Source organism: Oncorhynchus nerka, linkage group LG5 (assembly GCF_034236695.1).
Source record: "Oncorhynchus nerka isolate Pitt River linkage group LG5, Oner_Uvic_2.0, whole genome shotgun sequence".
Taxonomy (NCBI): Eukaryota; Metazoa; Chordata; class Actinopteri; order Salmoniformes; family Salmonidae; genus Oncorhynchus; species Oncorhynchus nerka.
Window position 1 is genome coordinate 2,543,786 of NC_088400.1, and position 27,917 is coordinate 2,571,702.

The 27,917-nt window shown below is 43.7% G+C and overlaps 1 protein-coding gene across 1 annotated transcript in view; it reads left to right on the forward strand.

The window, feature by feature from the left end:
• The window catches only part of flt4 (fms related receptor tyrosine kinase 4), a gene marked incomplete at its 5' end in the record, with an annotated part of 116,916 nt that overhangs the window by 27,683 nt on the left and 61,316 nt on the right, over positions 1 to 27,917 (forward strand). Inside the window, 9 exon segments of the mRNA XM_065019015.1 lie at positions 12,323 to 12,406; positions 12,409 to 12,431; positions 15,697 to 15,871; positions 17,742 to 17,881; positions 19,032 to 19,203; positions 19,486 to 19,603; positions 20,422 to 20,600; positions 22,194 to 22,356; positions 23,935 to 24,070. Coding sequence (XP_064875087.1) covers positions 12,323 to 12,406; positions 12,409 to 12,431; positions 15,697 to 15,871; positions 17,742 to 17,881; positions 19,032 to 19,203; positions 19,486 to 19,603; positions 20,422 to 20,600; positions 22,194 to 22,356; positions 23,935 to 24,070 — 1,190 coding nt within the window.

Below are 27,917 nucleotides of genomic sequence, written 5' to 3' on the forward strand. Positions count from 1 at the left end.
TAGGGTAGGCAGGTAGCCTAGTGGTTAGAGTGTAGGGGCGGCAGGTAGCCTAGTGGTTAGAGTGTTGGACTAGTAACCGAAAGATCGAATCCCAGAGCTGACAAGGTAAAAATCTGTCGTTCTGCCCCTGAACAAGGCAGTTAACCCACTGTTCCCCTGAACAAGGCAGTTAACCCACTGTTCCCCTGAACAAGGCAGTTAACCCACTGTTCCCCTGAACAAGGCAGTTAACCCACTGTTCCTAGGCCGTCATTAGAAACAAGAATTTGTTCTTTTTAACTGACTTGCCTAGTGAAATAAAGATCAAATAAAAATTATATATATGCTGTTATATTGTTTACACACAGAGGACTGTGAGATGAGACTAGATTATAGGAGATTAGTATTAATCCCAAAGGTAAAGACTTTTGTTCCAGCCAAGCTGTAAAACAAACAATCACGATCACCTGATTGTCTTCGTTCTAAACGTGTATATATTATCTTTGTCGTTGTCCTTGACTGCCTTGACTGTCCTGTCTCCATTCTAAACGTGTATATATTATCTTTGTCGTTGTCGTCTGACTGCCTTGACTGTCCTGTCTCCATTCTAAACGTGTATATATTATCTTTGTCGTTGTCCTTGACTGTCCTGTCTCCATTCTAAACATGTATATATTATCTTTGTCGTTGTCGTCTGACTGCCTTGACTGTCCTGTCTCCATTCTAAACGTGTATATATTATCTTTGTCGTTGTCCTTGACTGTCCTGTCTCCATTCTAAACGTGTATATATTATCTTTTGTCGTTGTCCTTGACTGTCCTGTCTCCATTCTAAACGTGTATATATTATCTTTGTCGTTGTCCTTGACTGTCCTGTCTCCATTCTAAACGTGTATATATTATCTTTGTCGTTGTCCTTGACTGTCCTGTCTCCATTCTAAACGTGTATATATTAGCTTTGTCATTGTCCTTGACTGCCTTGACTGTCCTGTCTCCATTCTAAACGTGTATATATTATCTTTGTCGTTGTCCTTGACTGTCCTGTCTCCATTCTAAACGTGTATATATTTTCTTTGTCGTTGTCCTTGACTGTCCTGTCTCCATTCTAAACGTGTATATATTATCTTTGTCGTTGTCCTTGACTGTCCTGTCTCCATTCTAAACGTGTATATATTATCTTTGTCGTTGTCCTTGACTGTCCTGTCTCCATTCTAAACATGTATATATTATCTTTGTCGTTGTCGTCTGACTGCCTTGACTGTCCTGTCTCCATTCTAAACGTGTATATATTATCTTTGTCGTTGTCCTTGACTGTCCTGTCTCCATTCTAAACGTGTATATATTATCTTTGTCATTGTCGTCTGACTGCCTTGACTGTCCTGTCTCCATTCTAAACGTGTATATATTATCGTTGTCGTTGTCCTTGACTGTCCTGTCTCCATTCTAAATGTGTATAAATTATCTTTGTCGTTGTCCTTGACTGTCCTGTCTCCATTCTAAACGTGTATATATTATCTTTGTCATTGTCCTCTGACTGCCCTGTCCTCTCCATTCTAAACGTGTATAAATTATCTTTCATTCGTTGTGCCTTGACTGTCCTGTCTCCATTCTAAACGTGTATATATTATCTTTGTCGTTGTCGTCTGACTGCCTTGACTGTCCTGTCTCCATTCTAAACGTGTATATATTATCTTTGTCGTTGTCCTTGACTGTCCTGTCTCCATTCTAAACGTGTATATATTATCTTTTGTCGTTGTCCTTGACTGTCCTGTCTCCATTCTAAACGTGTATATTATCTTTGTCGTTGTCCTTATCTTGTCGTTGTCCTTGACTGTCCTGTCTCCATTCTAAACGTGTATATATTATCTTTGTCATTGTTGTCCTTGACTGTCCTGTCTCCATTCTAAACGTGTATATATTAGCTTTGTCATTGTCCTCCTGACTGCCTTGACTGTCCTGTCTCCATTCTAAACGTGTATATATTATCTTTGTCGTTGTCCTTGACTGTCCTGTCTCCATTCTAAACGTGTATATATTAGCTTCTTTGTCGTTGACTGCCTTGACTGTCCTGTCCTCCATTCTAAACGTGTATATATTATCTTTGTCGTTGTCCTTGACTGTCCTGTCTCCATTCTAAACGTGTATATATTATCTTTGTCGTTGTCCTTGACTGTCCTGTCTCCATTCTAAACGTGTATATATTATCTTTGTCGTTGTCGTCTGACTGCCTTGACTGTCCTGTCTCCATTCTAAACGTGTATATATTATCGTTGTTTGACTGCCTTGACTGTCCTGTCCATTTGTCCTTGACTGTCCTGTCTCCATTCTAAACGTGTATATATTATCTTTGTCTGTCCTTGACTGTCCTGTCTCCATTCTAAACGTGTATATATTATTGTCGTTGTCGCCTGACTGCCTTGACTGTCCTGTCTCCATTCTAAACGTGTATATATTATCTTTGTCATTGTCTGTCTCCATTCTGACTGCCTTGACTGTCCTGTCTCCATTCTAAACGTGTATATATTATCTTTGTCGTTGTCCCTGACTGCCTTGACTGTCCTGTCTCCATTCTAAACGTGTATAAATTATCTTTGTCGTTGTCCTTGACTGTCCTGTCTCCATTCTAAACGTGTATATTATCTTTGTCCATTTGTCCTTATTATTCTAAACGTGTATATATTATCTTGTCTTTGTCGTTGTCCTTGACTGTCCTGTCTCCATTCTAAACGTGTATATATATTATCTGTTGTCTCCATTCTAAACGTGTATATATTGTCCTCTGACTGCCTTGACTGTCCTGTCTCCATTCTAAACGTGTATATATTATCTTTGTCAGTTTGTGACTGCCTTGACTGTCCTGTCTCCATTCTAAACGTGTATATATTATCTTTGTCGTTGTCCTTGACTGTCCTGTCTCCATTCTAAACGTGTATATATTATCTTTGTCGTTGTCCTTGACTGTCCTGTCTCCATTCTAAACGTGTATATATTATCTTTGTCGTTGTCCTGTCCTTGACTGTCCTGTCTCCATTCTAAACGTGTATATATTATCTTTGTCGTCTGTCCTTGACTGTCCTGTCTCCATTCTAAACGTGTGTATATTATCTTTGTCGTTGTCTGACTGCCTTGACTGTCCTGTCTCCATTCTTGTATATATTATCTTTGTCATTGTCCTCTGATTGCCTTGACTGTCCTGTCTCCATTCTAAACGTGTATATATTATCTTTGTCGTTGTCCTTGACTGTCCTGTCTCCATTCTAAACGTGTATATATTATCTTTGTCGTTGTCCTTGACTGCCTTGACTGTCCTGTCTCCATTCTAAACGTGTATATATTATCTTTGTCGTTGTCCTCTGACTGCCTTGACTGTCCTGTCTCCATTCTAAACGTGTGTATATTATCTTTGTCGTTGTCCTTGACTGTCCTGTCTCCATTCTAAACGTGTATATTAGCTTTGTCATCTGACTTTGACTGTCCTGTCTCCATTCGCTTTGTCATTGTCCTCTGACTGCCTTGACTGTCCTGTCTCCATTCTAAACGTGTATATATTATCTTTGTCGTTGTCCTTGACTGTCCTGTCTCCATTCTAAACGTGTATATATTATCTTTGTCGTTGTCCTTGACTGTCCTGTCTCCATTCTAAACGTGTATATATTATCTTTGTCGTTGTCCTTGACTGTGACTGTCCTGTTCCATTCTGTATATATTATCTTTGTCGTTGTCCTGTGCCTTGACCATTGTCTCCATTCTAAACGTGTATATATTATCTTTGTCGTTGTTGTCCGCTGACTGCCTTGACTGTCCTGTCTCCATTCTAAACGTGTGTATATTATCTTTGTCATTGTCCTCCTGACTGCCTTGACTGTCCTGTCTCCATTCTAAACGTGTATATATTATCTTTGTCGTTGTCCTTGACTGTCCTGTCTCCATTCTAAACGTGTATATATTAGCTTTGTCATTGTCCTCTGACTGCCTTGACTGTCCTGTCTCCATTCTAAACGTGTATATATTATCTTTGTCTTTGTCCTTGACTGTCCTGTCCTAAACTGTATATATTACTGCCTTGACTGTCCTGTCTCCATTCTAAACGTGTATATATTATCTTTGTCGTTGTCCTTGACTGCCTTCCTGTCTCCATTCTAAACGTGTATATATTATCTTTGTCGTTGTCCTTGACTCCTTGACTGTCCTGTCTCCATTCTAAACGTGTATATATTATCTTTGTCGTTGTCCTTGACTGTTGTCCATTCTAAACGTGTATATATTTTCTTTGTCGTTGTCCTTGACTGTCCTGTCTCCATTCTAAACGTGTATATATTATCTTTGTCGTTATCGTCTGACTGCCTTGACTGTCCTGTCTCCATTCTAAACGTGTATATATTATCTTTGTCGTTGTCCTCTGACTGCCTTGACTGTCCTGTCTCCATTCTAAACGTGTATATATTATCTTTGTCGTTGTCCTTGACTGTCCTGTCTCCATTCTAAACGTGTATATATTATCTTTTTTTGTCGTCTGACTGCCTTGACTGTCCTGTCTCCATTCTAAACGTGTATATATTATCCTTGACTGTCCTGTCTCCATTCTAAACGTGTATATATTATCTTTGTCGTTGTCCTTGACTGCCTTGACTGTCCTGTCTCCATTCTAAACGTGTATATTATCTTTGTCGTTGTCGCTGACTGCCTTGACTGTCCTGTCTCCATTCTAAACGTATATATTATCTTTGTCGTTGTCCTCTGATTGCCTTGACTGTCCTGTCTCCATTCTAAACGTGTATATATTATCTTTGTCGTTGTCCTTAACTGTCCTGTCTCTATTCTAAACGTGTATATATTATCTTTGTCGTTGTCCTTGACTGCCTTGACTGTCCTGTCTCCATTCTAAACGTGTATATATTATCTTTGTCGTTGTCCTTGACTGTCCTGTCTCCATTCTAAACGTGTATATATTAGCTTTGTCATTGTCCTCTGACTGCCTTGACTGTCCTGTCTCCATTCTAAACGTGTATATATTATCTTTGTCGTTGTCCGCTGACTGTCCTGTCTCCACTGTATATATTATCCTTGTCCTTGACTGTCCTGTCTCCATTCTAAACGTGTATATATTATCTTTGTCGTTGTTTGACTGCCGTGATTGTCCATTCTAAACTGTATATATTACGTTGCCTTGACTGTCTTGACTGTCCTGTCTCCATTCTAAACGTGTATATATTATCTTTGTCGTTGTCCTTGACTGTCCTGTCTCCATTCTAAACGTGTATATATTATCTTTGTCGTTGTCCGCTGACTGCCTTGACTGTCCTGTCTCCATTCTAAACGTGTATATATTATCTTTGTCGTTGTCCTTGACTGTCCTGTCTCCATTCTAAACGTGTATATATTATCTTTGTCGTTGTCCTTGACTGTCCTGTCTCCATTCTAAACGTGTATATATTATCTTTGTCGTTGTCCTTGACTGTCCTGTCTCCATTCTAAACGTGATTATCTTTGTCGTTGTCCTTGACTGTCCTGTCTCCATTCTAAACGTGTATATATTATCTTTGTCGTTGTCGTCTGATTGCCTTGACTGTCCTGTCTCCATTCTAAAAGTGTATATATTATCTTTGTTGTTGTCCTTGACTGTCCTGTCTCCATTCTAAAAGTGTATATATTATCTTTGTCGTTGTCCTTGACTGTCCTGTCTCCATTCTAAATGTGTATATATTATCTTTGTCGTTGTCCTTGACTGTCCTGTCTCCATTCTAAACGTGTATATATTATCTTTGTCGTTGTCGTCTGACTGCCTTGACTGTCCTGTCTCCATTCTAAACGTGTATATATTATCTTTGTCGTTGTCCTTGACTGTCCTGTCTCCATTCTAAACGTGTATATATTATCTTTGTCGTTGTCCTTGACTGCCTTGACTGTCCTGTCTCCATTCTAAACGTGTGTATATTATCTTTGTCGTTGTCCGTTGACTGCCTTGACTGTCCTGTCTCCATTCTAAACGTGTATATATTAGCTTTGTCATTGTCCTCTGACTGCCTTGACTGTCCTGTCTCCATTCTAAACGTGTATATATTATCTTTGTCGTTGTCCTTGACTGTCCTGTCTCCATTCTAAACGTGTATATATTAGCTTTGTATCTCTTGCCTTGACTGTCCTGTCTCCATTCTAAATGTGTATATATTAGCTTTGTCATTGTCCTCTGACTGCCTTGACTGTCCTGTCTCCATTCTAAATGTGTATATATTAGCTTTGTCATTGTCCTCTGACTGCCTTGACTGTCCTGTCTCCATTCTAAACGTGTATATATTATCTTTGTCGTTGTCCTTGACTGTCCTGTCTCCATTCTAAACGTGTATATATTATCTTTGTCGTTGTCCTCTGACTGCCTTGACTGTCCTGTCTCCATTCTAAACGTGTATATATTATCTTTGTCGTTGTCCTTGACTGTCCTGTCTCCATTCTAAACGTGTATATATTATCTTTGTCGTTTGTGACTGCCTTGACTGTCCTGTCTCCATTCTAAACGTGTATATATTATCTTTGTCGTTGTCCTTGACTGTCCTGTCTCCATTCTAAACGTGTATATATTATCTTTGTCGTTGTTGACTGCCTTGACTGTCCTGTCTCCATTCTAAACGTGTATATTATCTTTGTCGTTGTCCTTGACTGTCCTGTCTCCATTCTAAACGTGTATATATTATCTTTGTCGTTGTCCTTGACTGTCCTGTCTCCATTCTAAACGTGTATATATTATCTTTGTCGTTGTCCTTGACTGTCCTGTCTCCATTCTAAATGTGTATATATTATCTTTGTCGTTGTCCTTGACTGTCCTGTCTCCATTCTAAACGTGTATATATTATCTTTGTCGTTGTCCTGCCTTGACTGTCCTGTCTCCATTCTAAACGTGTATATATTATCTTTGTCGTTTTGACTGTCCTGTCTCCATTCTAAACGTGTATATATTATCTTTGTCGTTGTCGTTGACTGCCTTGACTGTCCTGTCTCCATTCTAAACGTGTGTATATTATCTTTGTCGTTGTCCGCTGACTGCCTTGACTGTCCTGTCTCCATTCTAAACGTGTATATATTACTTTGTCATTGTCCTCTGTCCTTGACTGTCCTGTCTCCATTCTAAAGTGTATATATTATCTTTGTCGTTGTCCTTGACTGTCCTGTCTCCATTCTGTTTTGTATATATTAGCTTTGTCATTGTCCTCTGACTGCCTTGACTGTCCTGTCTCCATTCTAAACGTGTATATATTAGCTTTGATCTGACTCCTTGACTGTCCTGTCTCCATTCTAAATGTGTATATATTAGCTTTGTCATTGTCCTCTGGTGACTGTGTCTCCATTCTAAACGTATATATTACTTTGTCGTTGTCCTTGACTGTCCTGTCTCCATTCTAAACGTGTATATATTATCTTTGCCGTTGTTGTGACTGTCCTGTCTCCATTCTAAACGTGTATAAATTATCTTTGTCGTTGTCCTTGACTGTCCTGTCTCCATTCTAAACGTGTATATATTATCTTTGTCGTTGTCGTCTGACTGCCTTGACTGTCCTGTCTCCATTCTAAACGTGTATATATTAGTTGTCCTTGACTGTCCTGTCTCCATTCTAAACGTGTATATATTATCTTTGTCGTTGTCCTTGGCCTTGACTGTCCTGTCTCCATTCTAAACGTGTATATATTATCTTTGTCGTTGTCGTCTGACTGCCTTGACTGTCCTGTCTCCATTCTAAACGTGTATATATTAGACGTTGTCCTTGACTGTCCTGTCTCCATTCTAAATGTGTATATATTATCTTTGTCGTCGCTGTGGACTGCCTTGACTGTCCTGTCTCCATTCTAAACGTGTATATATTGTCGTTGTCGTCTGACTGCCTTGACTGTCCTGTCTCCATTCTAAACGTGTATATATTGTCATTGTCCTCTGACTGCCTTGACTGTCCAGTCTCCATTCTAAACGTGTATATATTACCTTTGTCGTTGTCCTCTGACTGCCTTGACTGTCCTGTCTCCATTCTAAATGTGTATATATTAGCTTTGTCATTGTCCTCTGACTGCCTTGACTGTCCTGTCTCCATTCTAAACGTGTATATATTATCTTTGTCGTTGTCCTTGACTGTCCTGTCTCCATTCTAAACGTGTATATATTATCTTTGTCGTTGTCCTTGACTGCCTTGACTGATTGTCTCCATTCTAAACGTGTATATATTATCTTTGTCGTTGTCGTCTGATTGCCTTGACTGTCCTGTCTCCATTCTAAAAGTGTATATATTATCTTTGTCGTTGTCCTTGACTGTCCTGTCTCCATTCTAAAGTGTATATATTATCTTTGTCGTTGTCCTTGACTGTCCTGTCTCCATTCTAAATGTGTATATATTATCTTTGTCGTTGTCCTTGACTGTCCTGTCTCCATTCTAAACGTGTATATATTATCTTTGTCGTTGTCCTTGACTGTCCTGTCTCCATTCTAAACGTGTATATATTATCTTTGTCGTTGTCGTCTGACTGCCTTGACTGTCCTGTCTCCATTCTAAACGTGTATATATTATCTTTGTCGTTGTCCTTGACTGCCTTGACTGTCCTGTCTCCATTCTAAACGTGTATATATTAGCTTTGTCATTGTCCTCTGACTGCCTTGACTGTCCTGTCTCCATTCTAAACGTGTATATATTATCTTTTTGTCGTTGTCCTTGACTGTCCTGTCTCCATTCTAAAGTTATTAGCTTTGTCATTGTCCTCTGACTGCCTTGACTGTCCTGTCTCCATTCTAAAGAACAAGCTTTGTCAACTGCCTTGACTGTCCTGTCTCCATTCTAAACAGTATAATTATGTGTCCTTGACTGTCCTGTCTCCATTTAAACGTGTATATATTATCTTTGTCGTTGTCCTTGACTGTCCTGTCTCCATTCTAAACGTGTATATATTATCTTTGTCGTTGTCCTTGACTGTCCTGTCTCCATTCTAAACGTGTATATATTTTCTTTGTCGTTGTCCTTGACTGTCCTGTCTCCATTCTAAACGTGTATGAATTATCTTTGTCGTTGTCGTCTGATTGCCTTGACTGTCCTGTCTCCATTCTAAACGTGTATATATTATCTTTGTCGTTGTCCTCTGACTGCCTTGACTGTCCTGTCTCCATTCTAAACGTGTATAAATTATCTTTGTCGTTGTCCTTGACTGTCCTGTCTCCATTCTAAACGTGTATATATTATCTTTGTCGTTGTCGTCTGACTGCCTTGACTGTCCTGTCTCCATTCTAAACGTGTATATATTATCTTTGTCGTTGTCCTCTGACTGCCTTGACTGTCCTGTCTCCATTCTAAAGTATATATTATCTTTGTGTTGTCCTTGACTGCCTTGACTGTCCTGTCTCCATTCTAAACGTGTATATATTATCTTTGTCGTTGTCCTCTGATTGCCTTGACTGTCCTGTCTCCATTCTAAACGTGTATATATTATCTCTGTCGTTGTCCTTAACTGTCCTGTCTCCATTCTAAACGTGTATATATTATCTTTGTCGTTGTCCTTGACTGCCTTGACTGTCCTGTCTCCATTCTAAACGTGTATATATTAGCTTTGTCATTGTCCTCTGATTGCCTTGACTGTCCTGTCTCCATTCTAAATGTGTATATATTAGCTTTGTCATTGTCCTCTGACTGCCTTGACTGTCCTGTCTCCATTCTAAAGGTATATATTATCTTTGTGTTGTCCTGACTGTCCTGTCTCCATTCTAAAGAATATATTATCTTTGTTTGTCCTTGACTGTCCTGTCTCCATTTTGTATATATTATCTTTGTCGTTGTCCTTGACTGTCCTGTCTCCATTCTAAACGTGTATATATTATCTTTGTCGTTGTCCTTGACTGCCTTGACTGATTGTCTCCATTCTAAATGTATATATTATCTTTGTTTGTCCTTGACTGTCCTGTCCCCATTCTAAACGTGTATATATTTTCATTGTCCTTGACTGTCCTGTCTCCATTCTAAATGTGTATATATTATCTTTGTGATGTTGACTGCCTTGACTGTCCTGTCTCCATTCTAAACGTGTATATATTGTCTTTGTCGTCTGACTCCTTGACTGTCCTGTCTCCATTCTAAATGTGTATATATTATCTGAAGTCGCCTGTGCCTTGACTGTCCTGTCTCCATTCTAAACGTGTATATATTGCTTTGTCGTCTGACTGCCTTGACATGTCTCCAGGTATGATGTTATCTGTGATGGTCAGGGATGCCTTGACTGTCCTGTCTCCATTCTAAACGTGTATAAATTATCTTTGTGAAGTTGTCCTCTGACTGCCTTGACTGTCCTGTCTCCATTCTAAAGGATAAATTATCTTTGTGTTGTCCTTGGTCCTGTCTCCATTCTAAACGTGTATAAATTATCTTTGTCGTTGTCCTTGACTGTCCTGTCTCCATTCTAAACGTATATATTATCTTTGTCGTTGTCCGCTGACTGCCTTGACTGTCCTGTCTCCATTCTAAACGTATATATTATCGTTGTCGTCTGACTGCCTTGACTGTCCTGTCTCCATTCTAAACGTGTATATATTATCTTTGTCGTTGTCCTTGACTGTCCTGTCTCCATTCTAAACGTGTATATATTATCTTTGTGTTGTCCTTGACTGCCTTGACTGTCCTGTCTCCATTCTAAACGTGTGTATATTATCTTTGTCGTTGTCCGAGGCTGACTGCCTGGGTCCTGTCTCCATTCTAAAGGTATATATTAGTTGTCCCTGATTGCCTTGACTGTCCTGTCTCCATTCTAAAGGGATATTATCAGGGTATGTCCTTAAGTCCTGTCTCTATTCTAAACGAAGTATATATTATCTTTGTCGTTGTCCTTGACTGCCTTGACTGTCCTGTCTCCATTCTAAACTGTATATATTATCTTTGGTTGTCCTTGACTGTCCTGGGTATATATTATCTTTGCGTTGTCCTGACTGGTCTCCATTCTAAATGTATATATTAGTCATTGTCCTCTGACTGCCTTGACTGTCCTGTCTCCATTCTAAACGGGTATATATTATCTTTGTCGTTGTCCTTGACTGTCCTGTCTCCATTCTAAACGTGTATATATTATCTTTGTCGTTGTCCTTGACTGTCCTGTCTCCATTCTAAACGTGTATATATTATCTTTGTCGTTGTCCTTGAGCCTTGGATTGTCTCCATTCTGTATATATTATCTTTGGGTCCTTGATGTCTTGAGGGTATATATTATCTTTGTCGTTGTCCTTGACTGTCCTGTCTCCATTCTAAACGTGTATATATTGTCTTTGTCGTTGTCCGCTGACTGCCTTGACTGTCCTGTTCCATTCTAAACGTGTGTATATTATCTTTGTCGTTGTCCTTGACTGTCCTGTCTCCATTCTAAACGGGTATGTCCTTGACTGTCCTGTCTCCATTCTAAACTGAATCTTTGGTGTCCTTGAGGGTCCTGTCTCCATGGTATATATTAGGGATGACTGTCCTGTCTCCATTCTGTGATGGTCATTGCCTTGACTGTCCTGTCTCCATTCTAAAAGTGTATATATTATCTTTGTCGTTGTCCTTGATGTCCAGTCTCCACTAAAAGTGTATATATTATCTTTGGTGTCCTTGACTGTCCTGTCTCCATTCTAAATGTGTATATATTATCTTTGTCGTTGTCATGACTGTCCTGTCTCCATTCTAAACGTCAGGATATATTATCTTGTCGTTGTCCTTGACTGTCCTGTCTCCATTCTAAACGTGTATATATTGTCTTTGTGTTGTCGCTGGCCTTGACTGTCCTGTCTCCATTCTAAACGTGTGTATATTATCTTTGCGTTGTCCTTGACTAGAGACTCCATTCTAAGGTGTATATATTATCTTTGAGTTGGACTGTCCTGGTATATATTATCATGGATGGATGTCCATTCTGTGATTGGTCAGGTCCTTGACTGGGTCTCCATTCTAAACGTGTATATATTATCTTTGTCGTTGTATGCACTGCCACTCCATTCTAAAAGTGTATATATTACTTTGTCGTTGTCCTTGACTGTCCTGTCTCCATTCTAAAAGTGTATATATTATCTTTGTCGTTGTCCTTGACTGTCCTGTCTCCATTCTAAATGTGTATATATTATCTTTGTAGCCCTCCATTGTTTGACTGTCCTGTCTCCATTCTGGTATATATTATCTTTGTCTGGTCCTGACTTCCTGTCTCCATTCTAAAGTAGAACAGGTCGTCTGATTGCCTTGACTGTCCTGCTCCATTCTAGAACCAGCTGGATGTCCTTGGGGACTGAGGCTTATTATCTTTGTGTTGTTGACTGTCCTGTCTCCACAAATGTGTATAGTGAACTTTGTCAGTCCCCATTCCTCCAGATTTGGAGCAGCCTTTCCTCAGGAGAAACTGGATGCAACGGGGACCTGAGGCTCACGTCACAGTACCTTGTCTGGTCACTGTGCCCACCTCAACGTCACACTTTATCTGGCTGGTACCTTCACTTCTGTCTCTGTCTCTCTCTCTCTCTCAGTGCATGCTGGGAGTGTTTTTGTAGTTGAGAGGCCATGTGTTTTCTTGATTCTGTCTTTTATTTTCTTTAAATTTTTTGGTGGAGGGTTAGTGAGTTTAGCAGCCCACAGTTTTTGACCAGCTGGATGGAAGTGGGGTTTTAGTTTCCTGGGGTTTGAACAGTGCGATGTTAGCGGAGAGACAGGTTCCTGAAAATGGAGTTATGGAACTGCAGCGGTCCGAACAAGTAGACCAGCTGTAACCAGAATGAACAAAGCTGTGGTTGTGTTCATGTACATTTTAGGCTGAAATCTAGTGGAATATTTGTAAGGGATGTGTTGTTAGAACAGGTTAGTGAACATATGATCAAATCAGGAAAAGAGCTGAGTCGTTTTTGGTAAGTTTGAGGGTTTTCAAACTGTCGACAGGTTTTCAGGCAGATGCAGTTCACGTTGTGTGTTCCGGAGGTTCATATTTCAGAACAACAATGAGCAACAGTTAAACTGCATTTTAAAGGGGACTAGCACAGATGATGGGGTGAGGCTTCAGTGATGTTAGTAGAACAGGTTAGTTTGCAGCCCCAGATAGCCGGATGAGGGGACTGAGGATTCACAGATAGTAGAACGGTGTTGAGTGTGGGGGGGAACTCAGCCCCAGGTTTGCCACCCAGCCGGCTTTGAGAGGGGGTTTGAGGATTCACAGATAGTGCGGTGTTAGCTTTAGTGTGGGGGGTTTGCCACCACATTGAGATAGTTATTCAGAGTGTGCTTTGAGTGTGGGGGGGAACCACAGCCCGGTGCAGGGTTTGGGGCATAAGAGCCGATGATAAAGGGGACTGTCATCAAGGCAAAGGCTATTCAGAATGTTATATTTTGATTTGTTTAACAGTTACTACATGATTTATGTGTTTGAAGTTTTCAGCCCTACAATGTAGAAAATAGTTTTAAAATTAAGAAAGCTGGATGAAGGGTAGATGATTGACCAGTAGTGTATTCAGATGATGTTTTGATGGTCAGGGATGAACAGGGTTATGCAGCCACTAGAGACTCAGGGAGCCTGGGGCATGGAGGGACCAGTGATGGTCAGGGATGGGCAGGTAGCAGCCACTAGAGACTGAAGGTGTACGAGGGAGCCTGGGGCATGGAGGGATGTTTCTGTGATGGTCAGGGATACGAGGGAGCCTGGGGGCTGTGATGGGGGCAGCCACTAGAGACTGAAGGTGTCAGCCACTAGTAGACGAGGGAGCCTGGGGCATGGAGGATGTTTCAGTGATGGTTAGGGATGAACAGGGGTTAGAGACTGAAGGTGTACAGGAGCCTGGGGCATGGAGGGATAGAGCCCTGATGGTCAGGGATGGGCAGGGTATGCAGCCACTGAGAGACTGAAGGTGTCGAGGGAGCCTGGGGCATGGAGGGTTAGTGATGGAACAGGGTAGCAGCCACTAGAGGAAGGTGTATGAGGGAGCCTGGGGCATGGATGGGGTTTCTGTGATGGTCAGGGATGGGCTGAGGCTTGCAGTTAGTAGAACAGGTTAGGTGTGAACTCAGCCCCAGGACCATTGCCGGAGGTGTTGTGAATTTGGGACTGATTGGATGTTCTGGGAGGCTTCAGTGTGTTAGTAGAACAGGTTAGTGAACTCAGCCCCAGGACCAGCCGGATGAGGGGACTGAGGATTCAGTGTGTTAGTAGAACAGGTTAGTGAACTCAGCCCCAGGACCAGCCGGATGAGGGGACTGAGGCTTCAGTGTGTTAGTAGAACAGGTTAGTGAACTCAGCCCCAGGACCAGCTGGATGAGGGGACTGAGGCTTCAGTGTGTTAGTAGAACAGGTTAGTGAACTCAGGACCAGCTGGATGAGGGGACTGAGGCTTCAGTGTGTTAGTAGAACAGGTTAGTGAACTCAGGACTAGCTGGATGAGGGGGCTGAGGCTTCAGTGTGTTAGTAGAACAGGTTAGTGAACTCAGCCCCAGGACCAGCTGGATGAGGGGACTGAGGCTTCAGTGTGTTAGTAGAACAGGTTAGTGAACTCAGCCCCAGGACCAGCTGGATGAGGGGACTGAGGATTCAGTGTGTTAGTAGAACAGGTTAGTGAACTCAGGACTAGCTGGATGAGGGGACTGAGGCTTCAGTGTGTTAGTAGAACAGGTTAGTGAACTCAGCCCCAGGACCAGCTGGATGAGGGGACTGAGGCTTCAGTGTGTTAGTAGAACAGGTTAGTGAACTCAGGACTAGCTGGATGAGGGGACTGAGGCTTCAGTGTGTTAGTAGAACAGGTTTGTGAACTCAGCCCCAGGACCAGCTGGATGAGGGGACTGAGGCTTCAGTGTGTTAGTAGAACAGGTTAGTGAACTCAGCCCCAGGACCAGCTGGATGAGGGGACTCTTGTCTTTGCTCAGCTCTTGGCATTGCATGGCTCTCTCTCTCTCTCTCTCTCCTCTACTGTACTCTTCTCTCCTCATCCCCCTCTCCCCTCTCATCCCCCTCCCCTCTCTCTCTCTCTCTCTCTCCTCTACTGTACTCTTCTCTTCTCTCCTCTTTTCACCAATTATCATCCATTCTCTTTATTTTCCCAATAGTCATCCTCTTCATCCATTAACCCTCTCCTCATCCCCCTCTCCCCTCTCATCCCTCTCTCCTCATCCCCCTCTAATTCCTCTCATCCCTCTCCCCTCTCGTCCCCCACTCATTTCTCTCTCCTTGACCCCTTCTCCTCTCATCTCTCTCCTCTCCCATCATCCCCTCTCCCCTCTCATCCCCCTCCCCCTCTCATCCCTCTCTTCCCTCTCGTCCCCCACTAATTTCTCTCTCCTTGACCCACTCTCCTCTCCTCATCCCCTTCTCCCTTCTCATTCCTCTCTCCTTGTCCCCTCTCCCCTCTTCCCACTCTCTCCTCATCCCTCTCTCCTCCTCATCCCCCTCTCATTCCTCTCTCCTCGTCCCCCTCTCCCCTCTTCCCACTCTCCCCTCATCCCTCTCTCATTCCTCTCTCCTCGTCCCCCTCTCCCCTTATCCCCTCTCCCCTCTCATCCCCCACTCATTTCTCTCTCCTCGTCCCCCTCTCCTCTCATCCCTCTCTCCTCTCCTCGTCCGCCTCTCCTCTCTCATCCCTCTCCCCTCTCCTCTCTCATCCCTCTCTCCTCTCCTCGTCCCCCTCTCCTCTCTCATCCCTATCTCCTCTCCTCTCTCATCCCTCTCTCCTCTCCTCTCTCCTCTCTCATCCCTCTCTCCTCTCCTCTCTCCCCAGTGGGAGACGATACCTATGCTCCTGGAGGATGAGGGGATGGTGTGGGACAGTAAAAGAGGCTGGTCCATCCCTAGACAAACCTTAGACTCCAGACCGTTCCTCTTCGGATTGTACTGCCAAGCTGGACTACAGGGGAGAGTGTACCGCTCTCCCCACTACGTGGTTCACTTCACAGGTAACTATGCACTACATAGTACACACTACCTAGTACACAGCCACCCTACATGAAAAAGATGACCTCTCCACCCTCAGGTTGACAGAACTCACACTCTACCTAGTGTACACTACTAGTACAACTAGAGACCTAAGGGTCTCTTGACCTCTTGACTGACAGGAAATGAGAGTCATAATTAAATTATTTTATTTCAGGGATGGATTTCCTCTCAGTCCATACTGAATATCTCTATATCATTAGACATGGCCATACTGCATGTCTCTAGATCATTAGAGATGGTCATACTGCATGACTCTATATCATTAGAGATGGCCATACTGCATGTCTCTATATCATTAGAGATGGCCATACTGCATGACTCTATATCATTAGAGATGGCCATACTACATGACTCTATATCATTAGAGATGGCCATACTGCATGTCTCATACTGCATCTCTCTCTATATCATTAGAGATGGCCATACTGCATGTCTCTATATCATTAGAGATGGCCATACTGCATGTCTCATACTGCATGACTCTATACCATTAGAGATGGCCATACTGCATGTCTCATACTGCATGACTCTATATCAGTAGAGATGGCCATACTGCATGTCTCTATATCATTAGAGATGGCCATACTGCATGTCTCTATATCATTAGAGATGGCCATACTGCATGTCTTTATATCATTAGAGATGGCCATACTGCATGTCTCATACTGCATATCTCTCTATATCATTAGAGATGGCCATACTGCATGTCTCATACTGCATGTCTCTATATCATTAGAGATGGCCATACTGCATGTCTCATACTGCATGTCTCTATATCATTAGAGATGGCCATACTGCATGTCTCATACTGCATGTCTCTATATCATTAGAGATGGCCATACTGCATGTCTCATACTGCATGTCTCATACTGCATCTCTCTCTATATCATTAGAGATGGCCATACTGCATGTCTCATACTGCATGACTCTATATCATTAGAGATGGCCATACTGCATGTCTCATACTACATGTCTCTATATCATTAGAGATGGCCATACTGCATGTCTCATACTGCATATCTCTATATCATTAGAGATGGCCATACTGCATGTCTCATACTACATGTCTCTATATCATTAGAGATGGCCATACTGCATGTCTCATACTGCATGTCTCTATCTCATTAGAGATGGCCATACTGCATGTCTCTATCTCATTAGAGATGGCCATACTGCATGTATGTTAGAGTCCTCATTTGTTCCATTAAGAGCAGAGAGCCTCACCTTGTGCTTCACAATTAGAGAGATCCTGGTCGGGCGCTGATTAGGTGACGACAGTTGGAAAAGGTGGATATTTCAACAGATCAGCTCAGCCTCGAGTCGACAGAGCCAGCCCACTCCAGCCCTAAGCCTTGATCAAATACTTAGTTCAAACCACCTTTCCTCACTTAGTTGAAATAATCCCTGATCTCTAATGACTGGATAGGTGTAAACCTAATAAGCCTTGATCAAATACTTAGTTCAAACCACCTTTCCTCACTTAGTTGAAATAATCCCTGATCTCTAATTACTGGATAGGTGTAAACCTAAGCCTTGATCAAATACTTAGTTCAAACCACCTTTCCTCACTTAGTTGAAATAATCCCTGATCTCTAATGACTGGATAGGTGTAAACCTATGCAACTGTCACTGACCCAACGTTGGTAGACAGGTCATTTTCTTCGAGTGACTACTTCAAGGAAGAGAGAAAGGAAGGATGTGAGTTCAAAGTAATGGAACGGTACCACAGGCCCAGGGACATGGTGTGGGGCCAAAGAGACTCAACTCCTCTGGGCCAGCTCTGTTTGTCACTATGGTGCTGTCATGGTAACCGTCCCCTCCCCCCGACAGGAAGTCAGCTTTACGACGTCAAGCTGTATCCAGAGGACTCGGTGGAGCTGATCATGGGGGAGGCCCTGACGCTCAGCTGTAATGCCACGGTAGAGTTTGGCATGTTTGTCGAGTTCCGGTGGTCCTATCCTGGAAAACAGGTACGGACAAGAGTAAGTTGTACACTTTACGTAGATTTAGGTAAATGTTTCGGGGGAGGGGCAGGGGGGCTTTATTGGCATGGGAAACATATGTAGCGGCCCGGTCATTGAGGAAACATATGTTTCCCAGTAAAGCAAGTGAAGTAGATAATAAACAAAAGTGAAATAAGCAATAAAATATGTACAGTAATTATTACACTCACAGAAGTATAAAAGAATAAAGACATTTCAAATGTCATATTATCTCTGCTCTCCCTCTCACTTTCTCTCGCCCTCTCCTTTTCCATCCCCCTCTCTCGCTCCCACTCTTTCTCTCTCTCTCTCTAAATCACCCCCTCTCTCTCTAAATCCCCCTCCCTCTCTCTAAATCCCCCCCCATCTCTCTCTAAATCCCCCTCCCCTCTCTAAATCCCCCTCTCTCTCTCTAAATCCTCCCTCTCTCTAAATCCCCCTCTCTCTCTCTAAATCCCCCTCCCTCTCTCGAAATCCTCCCTCTCTAAATCCCCCTCTCTCTCTAAACCCCCTCTCTAAATCCACCTCTCTCTCTATAAATCCCCCCTCTCTAAACCCCCTCTCTCTCTAATCCCCCCCCCTCTCTAACCCCCTCTCTCTAAACCTCCCTCTCTAACCCCCTCTCTCTAAATCCCCCCTCTCTCTCTCCTCTCTTCTCTCTCTCTCTCTCTCTCTCTCTCTCTCTCTCTCTATCTCTCTCTATCTCTCTCTCTCTCTCTCCCTCTCTCTCTCTCTCTTCCTCTCTCTCTCTCTCTCTCTCTCTCTCCCTCTCTTTCTCTTTCTCTCTCTTTCTCCCTCTCTCTCTCTCTCTCTCTCTCTCTCTCTCTCTCCTCTCTCTCTCTCTCTCTCTCTCTCTCTCCCTCTCTCTCTCTTTCCCTCTCTCTCTCCCTCTCCCTCTATCTCTCTCTCTCTTTCCCTCTCTCTCTCTCTCTCTCTCTCTCTCTCTCTCTCTCTCTCTCTCTCTCTCTTTCCTCTCTCTCTCCCTCTCTCTCTCTCCCTCTCTCTCTCTTTCCCTCTCTCTCTCCCTCTCCCTCTATCTCTCTCTCTCTCTCCCTCTCTCCCACCTCTAGATGAACAGTACAGTGGGCATAGTGCACAAGGGTAATTCTCTCTCTCTCTCCCTCTCTCCCACCTCTAGATGAACAGTACAGTGGGCATAGTGCACAAGCGTAATTCTCTCTCTCGGTTCACGGAGGCCGTCAGCATCCTGACCGTCCAAAGCGTCAACCTCACCGACACCGGCACCTACACCTGCTCTGCCATCACTGTGGAGAAAAAAATGGATCTGGCAACTCAAGTCATAGTGCACGGTAAGAACTACGTTTGAAAACCGGGCCAAAAGACTGCGTTAAGCCCGCTGAGCTAAAGCCTAGGTAATAAGAGACCTTAACTATGTCTTTCGGTGTGTGTGTGTGTGTGTGTGTGTGTGTGTGTGTGTGTGTGTGTGTGTGTGTGTGTGTGTGTGTGTGTGTGTGTGTGTGTGTGTGTGTGTGTGTGTGTGTGTGTGTGTGTGTGTGTGTGTGTGTGTGTGTGTGTGTGTACGTGTGTACCTGTGTACGTGTGTACCTGTGTACCTGTGTGTCCTGTTGCAGAGAAGCCATTCATCAGCCTAGACTACAGGAGCAGCCCGGTCGTCGAGGCAACATCAGGACAGAAGTCCTTTAAACTGTTAGCCAAGGTGTCAGCATACCCCAGACCTGACATACAGTGGTAAGACCATCTGGCATGGTTAACTATCTGCCATGGAACATTAACTATCTGGAACATTAACTATCTGCCATGGAACATTAACTATATGGAACATTAACTATCTGATATGGAACATTAACTATCTGCCATGGAACATTAACTATCTGGAACATTAACTATCTGCCATGGAACATTAACTATCTGGAACATTAACTATCTGCCATGGAACATTAACTATTTGTCGCTAGGACACCCTCTTAATTCCTCTTTCAGAACTAGGTTTGTTGCTAGGGCACCCTCTTAATTCCTCTTTCAGAACTAGGTTTGTAGCTTACTCTTTCAGAACTAGGTTTGTTGCTAGGGCACCCTCTTAATTCCTCTTTCAGAACTAGGTTTGTAGCTTACTCTTTCAGAACTAGGTTTATAGCTAGGACACCCTCTTAATTCCTCTTTCAGAACTAGGTTTGTTGCTAGGGCACCCTCTTAATTCCTCTTTCAGAACTAGGTTTGTAGCTAGGACACCCTCTTAATTCCTCTTTCAGAACTAGGTTTGTAGCTAGGACACCCTCTTAATTCCTCTTTCAGATCTAGGTTTGTTGTGAGGAAGCCCTCTACATTCATTTTTTCAAAACTAGGTTTGTTGCTGACATTCTGTGTTTAGCCAATCAGCTAGCAAGCTATTTTGCTGCAGTTAGCTATTTTACCTTGCTGATATCGATCTGACAAGTCCCAAAGTGTACCCTGTTTCTGGTGTATGTATTTAATGATACTTGTTTGCTACAACATTTTTCGAAATAAAGTTCAACTTTGTATTCCTTTTTGTGTGGATGTTCTCTCAGGTATAAAGGTGATAAGTTGATCAGCCGTCGTCCAGAGTTCAACAGGATGCGGCTCCATCAGCACTATAACTTAGAGATCAGAGACGTTCACCCTGAGGATGCTGGGAACTACACCGTCCTCCTCAAGAACACCGCGGCCTTGCTGGAGAGGAGAATCACCATCACACTCATCGTCAACGGTAACCATCACCACAACCATCACACTCATTGTCAACGGTTACCATCACCACAACCATCACACTCATTGTCAACGGTAATCATCACCACAACCATCATTCTCATTGTCAACGGTAACCATCACCATAACATCACACTCATCGTCAACGGTAACCATCACCATAACCATCAGTTATTAGTTGAACCCACACTCTCAGCTGTGTAGTTGAACACTCTCAGTGGTGTAGTTGAACCCACTCTCAGTGGTGTAGTTGAACCCACTCTCAGTGATGTAGGTGAACACTCTCAGTGGTGTAGTTGAACCCACTCTCAGTGGTGTAGTTAAACACTCTCAGTGGTGTAGTTAAACACTCTCAGTGGTGTAGTTGAACCCACTCTCAGTGGTGTAGTTAAACACTCTCAGTGGTGTAGTTGAACACTCTCAGTGGTGTAGTTAAACACTCTCAGTGGTGTAGTTGAACCCACTCTCAGTGGTGTAGTTGAACACTCTCAGTGGTGTAGTTGAACACTCTCAGTGGTGTAGTTAAACACTCTCAGTGGTGTAGTTGAACCCACACTCTCAGTGGTGTAGTTGAACCCACTCTCAGTGGTGTAGTTGAACCCACTCTCAGTGGTGTAGTTGAACACTCTCAGTGGTGTAGTTGAACCCACTCTCAGTGGTGTAGTTGAACACTCTCAGTGGTGTAGTTAAACACTCTCAGTGGTGTAGTTGAACACTCTCAGTGGTGTAGTTAAACACTCTCAGTGGTGTAGTTAAACACTCTCAGTGGTGTAGTTGAACCCACTCTCAGTGGTGTAGTTGAACCCACTCTCAGTGGTGTAGTTAAACACTCTCAGTGGTGTAGTTGAACCCACTCTCAGTGGTGTAGTTGAACACTCTCAGTGGTGTAGTTGAACCCACTCTCAGTGGTGTAGTTAAACACTCTCAGTGGTGTAGTTGAACACTCTCAGTGGTGTAGTTGAACACTCTCAGTGGTGTAGTTGAACCCACTCTCAGTGGTGTAGTTAAACACTCTCAGTGGTGTAGTTGAACACTCTCAGCTGTGTACGTTAACACTCTCAGTGGTGTAGTTGAACCCACACTCTCAGTGGTGTAGTTGAACCCACACTCTCAGTGGTGTAGTTGAACCCACACTCTCAGTGGTGTAGTTGAACCCACACTCTCAGCGGCGTAGTTGAACTGAGTGTGATTTATTTTGCCAGTACAATAAAACCAATGGAATATCCCCCAGCCTCAAGATGAATCAGGTATTTGTAAATGTTAGACACACCTACTCATTCAAGGGGTTCTCCAAGAGTGTGCAAAGCTGTCATCAAGGCAAAGGGTGCCTACTTGTAAATATATTTTGATTTGTTTAACACTTTTTTGGTTACTACATGACTCCATATGTGTTATTTAATCGTTTTGATGTCTTCACTATTATTCTACAATGTAGAAAAACTGTTGAATGAGAAGGTGTGTCCAAACTTTTGACTGGTACTGTATGTATTTGAAGTCTGATACTCTGATTAGAGTCTCCCTTGTTACTCTACCTTCCCCTTCACTCCCCTTCATTCTCCCCTCTCCTCGTCGCTTTACCCCCCTCCCCCCTCAGTTCCCCCTCAGATCCATGAGAAGGAAATAGCGGCACCATCTAGCCCATATCGCCGTGGCAGCAGCCAGACCCTCACCTGTACAGGGTATGGACGTCCCGCCCCCAACATCACCTGGCAGTGGAGGAGATGGAGCCCCTGTGGCCTCAACAGCACCCACCGCATGTAAGAACACACCTGTATATACAGTACACACACCTGTATATACAGTACACACAACCCAGCCTGAGAGAATTACACACAACCCATCCTGAGAGAATTGTGTGTGTGTGTGAGAGAGAGAGAGAGAGAGAGAGAGAGAGAGAGAGAGAGAGAGAGAGAGAGAGAGAGAGGTATTTCTAGGTGTGTGTGAGGAGAGGAGTGATGTTTGGACTAACAACAGGATGTATGGATGGGACAGATGGCAATGTAGCATCACACACACACATCCTCTGACCCTGACACACACACACTAAGCTTTACTTTCTCTCCGCCAACAAGAGGAGTGTGAGCAGTGCCCATTGAAACAGAAATGGTGATAGATAGACGTGGTGATAGACGTGGTGATAGATAGACGTGGTGATATATAGACGTGGTGATAGATAGACGTGGTGATATATAGACGTGGTGATATATAGACGTGGTGATATATAGACGTGGTGATAGATAGACGTGGTGATATATAGACGTGGTGATATATAGACGTGGTGATAGACGTGGTGATATATAGACGTGGTGATATATAGACGTGGTGATAGACGTGGTGATATATAGACGTGGTGATAGATAGACGTGGTGATATAGAGACGTGGTGATAGATAGACGTGGTGATAGATAGACGTGGTGATATATAGACGTGGTGATAGATAGACGTGGTGATATATAGACGTGGTGATAGACGTGGTGATATAGAGACGTGGTGATAGATAGACGTGGTGATATATAGACGTGGTGATATATAGACGTGGTGATAGATAGACGTGGTGATATATAGACGTGGTGATATATAGACGTGGTGATAGATAGACGTGGTGATATAGAGACGTGGTGATAGATAGACGTGGTGATATATAGAAGTGGTGATAGATAGACGTGGTGATATAGAGACGTGGTGATATTAGCCAGTAGAACAGTAGTAACATCAGCCAGTAGAACAGTAGTAACATCAGCCAGTAGATAGTAGAACAGTAGTAACATCAGCCAGTAGAACAGTAGTAACATCAGCCAGTAGAACAGTAGAACATCAGCCAGTAGAACAGTAGAACATCAGCCAGTAGAACAGTAGAACATCAGCCAGTAGAACAGTAGAACATCAGCCAGTAGAACAGTAGAACATCAGCCAGTAGAACAGTAGTAACATCAGCCAGTAGAACAGTAGTAACATCAGCCAGTAGATAGTAGAACATCAGCCAGTAGAACAGTAGTAACATCAGCCAGTAGATAGTAGAACATCAGCCAGTAGAACAGTAGTAACATCAGCCAGTAGATAGTAGAACAGTATTAACGTTAACTGTATGTGGATGAGAGAGTCTGGTTAATGACTGACCACTGGTCTAAAGTAGTGTACTATATAGGGAATTAGGGTGCCACCCCTGGTCTAAAGTAGTGCACTATATAGGGGATAGGATGCCACTACTGGTCTCAAGTAGTGTACTATATAGGGAATAGGATGCCACCCCTGGTCTAAAGTAGTGTACTATATAGGGGATAGGGTGCCTACGGGCCGTGGTGAAGGACTATGTTGTTGTGTTTTGTGTTTTGTAGGAGTCGGAGGGATCGTAAAGTGCGTAGCGACAGCGTCTCAGACTGTCAGAACTGGCAGGACCTGGACTCACAGAACACCGTTAATAAAATAGAAAACATCGAGACGTCAGTCGAAGTGGTGGACGGGAGGCAGAAGGTTGGTTCTCACTCCCTTAAACGAAAGTTTACACCATTTTACAATACTACAAATGTTATCTGAATGTTATCTGAACGTTATCTGAACGTTATCTGAATGTTATCTGAATGTTATCTGAATGTTATCTGAACGTTATCTGAACGTTATCTGAATGTTATCTGAACGTTATCTGAACGTTATCTGAACGTTATCTGAATGTTATCTGAACGTTATCTGAATGTTCTCTGAACGTTATCTGAATGTTCTCTGAACGTTATCTGAACGTTATCTGAACGTTATCTGAATGTTCTCTGAACGTTATCTGAATGTTCTCTGAACGTTATCTGAATGTTATCTGAATGTTATCTGAATGTTCTCTGAACGTTATCTGAATGTTATCTGAACGTTATCTGAACGTTATCTGAATGTTCTCTGAACGTTATCTGAATGTTCTCTGAATGTTATCTGAATGTTATCTGAATGTTCTCTGAACGTTATCTGAACGTTATCTGAACGTTATCTGAATGTTCTCTGAACGTTATCTGAATGTTCTCTGAACGTTATCTGAATGTTATCTGAATGTTCTCTGAACGTTATCTGAATGTTCTCTGAACGTTCTCTGAATGTTCTCTGAGCGTTATCTGAACGTTATCCAAATATTGAATCATGACCATGTTATTGTAGGCTATCATTTTGGCCATGTTCTGTTATAATCTCCACCCGGCACAGCCAGAAGAGGACTGGCCACCCCTCATAGCCTGGTTCCTCTCCACCCAGCACAGCCAGAAGAGGACTGGCCACCCCTCATAGCCTGGTTCCTCTCTAGGTTTATAATCTCCACCCGGCACAGCCAGAAGAGGACTGGCCACCCCTCATAGCCTGGTTCCTCTCTAGGTTTATAATCTCCACCCGGCACAGCCAGAAGAGGACTGGCCACCCCTCATAGCCTGGTTCCTCTCTAGGTTTATAATCTCCACCCAGCACAGCCAGAAGAGGACTGGCCACCCCGCATAGCCTGGTTCCTCTCTAGGTTTATAATCTCCATCCCTCATAGCCTGGTTCCTCTCTAGGTTTATAATCTCCACCCGGCACAGCCAGAAGAGGACTGGCCACCCCTCATAGCCTGGTTTCTCTCTAGGTTTCTTCCTAGGTTTTGGCCTTTCTAGGGAGTTTTTCCTAGCCACTGTGCTTCTACACCTGCATTGCTTGCTGTTTGGGGTTTTAGGCTGGGTTTCTGTACAGCACTTTGAGATATCAGCTGATGTACGAAGGGCTTTATAAATACATTTGATTTGATATCATTTTGATCAAGTTTACAATTAGGATTTTAGTAAGTAATAGATATATTTAGGTTACTTGCAGTTTTAAACTGAATTGTACACCAATTTACAATCATAGATTGCTGATTTAGTAAAGCTTTAGTATCTCAGAGATAGAACAGGAAGACAGTCCCTCAGTTGGCAGAACGACTCTTTATATAAGTGTCCCCTAACCCTGAACTGGAGCGTTTTCACCCAGTGTCCCCTAACCCTGAACTGGAGCGTTTTCACCCAGTGTCCCCTAACCCTGAACTGGAGCGTTTTCACCCAGTGTCCCCTAACCCTGAACTGGAGCGTTTTCACCCAGTGTCCCTAACCCTGAACTGGAGCGTTTTCACCCAGTGTCCCCTAACCCTGAACTGGAGCGTTTTCACCCAGTGTCCCTAACCCTGAACTGGAGCGTTTTCACCCAGTGTCCCCTAACCCTGAACTGGAGCGTTTTCACCCAGTGTCCCCTAACCCTGAACTGGAGCGTTTTCACCCAGTGTCCCTAACCCTGAACTGGAGCGTTTTCACCCAGTGTCCCCTAACCCTGAACTGGAGCGTTTTCACCCAGTGTCCCCTAACCCTGAACTGGACCGTTTTCACCCAGTGTCCCCTAACCCTGAACTGGAGCGTTTTCACCCAGTGTCCCCTAACCCTGAACTGGAGCGTTTTCAGCCAGTGTCCCTAATAGTGAACTGGAGCATTTTCACCCAGTGTCCCCAAACCCTGAACAGGAGCGTTTTCACCCAGTGTCCCCTAACCCTGAACTGGAGCGTTTTCACCTAGTGTCCCTAATAGTGAACTGGAGCGTTTTCACCCAGTGTCCCTAATAGTGAACTGGAGCGTTTTCACCTAGTGTCCCTAACCCCGAACTGGAGCGTTTTCACCCAGTGTCCCTAATAGTGAACTGGAGCGTTTTCACCCAGTGTCCCTAATAGTGAACTGGAGCGTTTTCACCCAGTGTCCCTAATAGTGAACTGGAGCGTTTTCACCTAGTGTCCCTAATAGTGAACTGGAGCGTTTTCACCTAGTGTCCCTAATAGTGAACTGGAGCGTTTTCACCCAGTGTCCCTAATAGTGAACTGGAGCGTTTTCACCCAGTGTCCCTAATAGTGAACTGGAGCGTTTTCACCCAGTGTCCCTAACCCTGAACTGGAGCGTTTTCACCTAGTGTCCCCTAACCCTGAACTGGAGCGTTTTCACCCAGTGTCCCCTAACCCTGAACTGGAGCGTTTTCACCCAGTGTCCCCTAACCCTGAACTGGAGCGTTTTCACCCAGTGTCCCCTAACCCTGAACTGGAGCGTTTTCACCCAGTGTCCCCTAACCCTGAACTGGAGCGTTTTCACCCAGTGTCCCTAATAGTGAACTGGAGCGTTTTCACCCAGTGTCCCTAACTCTGAACTGGAGCGTTTTCACCCAGTGTCCCTAATAGTGAACTGGAGCGTTTTCACCCAGTGTCCCCTAACCCTGAACTGGAGCGTTTTCACCCAGTGTCCCCTAACCCTGAACTGGAGCGTTTTCACCCAGTGTCCCTAATAGTGAACTGGAGCGTTTTCACCCAGTGTCCCCTAACCCTGAACTGGAGCGTTTTCACCCAGTGTCCCTAACCCTGAACTGGAGCGTTTTCACCCAGTGTCCCTAATAGTGAACTGTATTGAATACAACGGTATTTGTCAATCAGAGAGAAGAGAGGGCAAGTGTTCCGTTTCCACACCAGAAATATTTTGAACCCTCTTCCTGAGCACACTTCCTGAGGGGAATGGGAATAAAAACACACACACACACACACACGCACGCACGCATGCACGCACCCACATAAACACGCACATATACACACACACACACACACACACACACACATGAACACACACATATACACACACACACACAGACGAACGGACACTCACACACACACACAAACACACACAAATGCAAACGCACACACAGCAAATGTCCTGTTGTGGGTCACACCTGTGAGGTCAGTTCCTGTTGTGGGTCACACCTGTGAGGTCAGTTCCTGTTGTGAGGGAGTGGCAGGCGTGGCAGCGGAAAGGTTTGAGTCACGTCAACTTCTATAGAAGAGACCGTGTTCTCATCAACCAGCAGAACACAGCCACACCAGGACAACAAGAGCCAGAGTAGCATGGAAACAACCAGGACAACCAGGACAACAAGAGCCAGAGTAGCATGGAAACAACCAGGACAACCAGGACAACCAGGACAGCCAGAGTAGCATGGAAACAACCAGGACAACCAGGACAACCAGAGCCAGAGTAGCATGGAAACAACCAGGACAACCAGGACAAGAGCCAGAGTTGCATGGAAACAACCAGGACAACCAGGACAACCAGGACAACCAGAGCCAGAGTAGCATGGAAACAACCAGGACAACCAGGACAACAAGAGCCAGAGTAGCATGGAATCAACCAGGACAACCAGGACAACCAGAGCCAGAGTAGCATGGAATCAACCAGGACAACCAGGACAACCAGGACAACCAGAGCCAGAGTAGCATGGAATCAACCAGGACAACCAGGACAACCAGGACAGCCAGAGCCAGAGT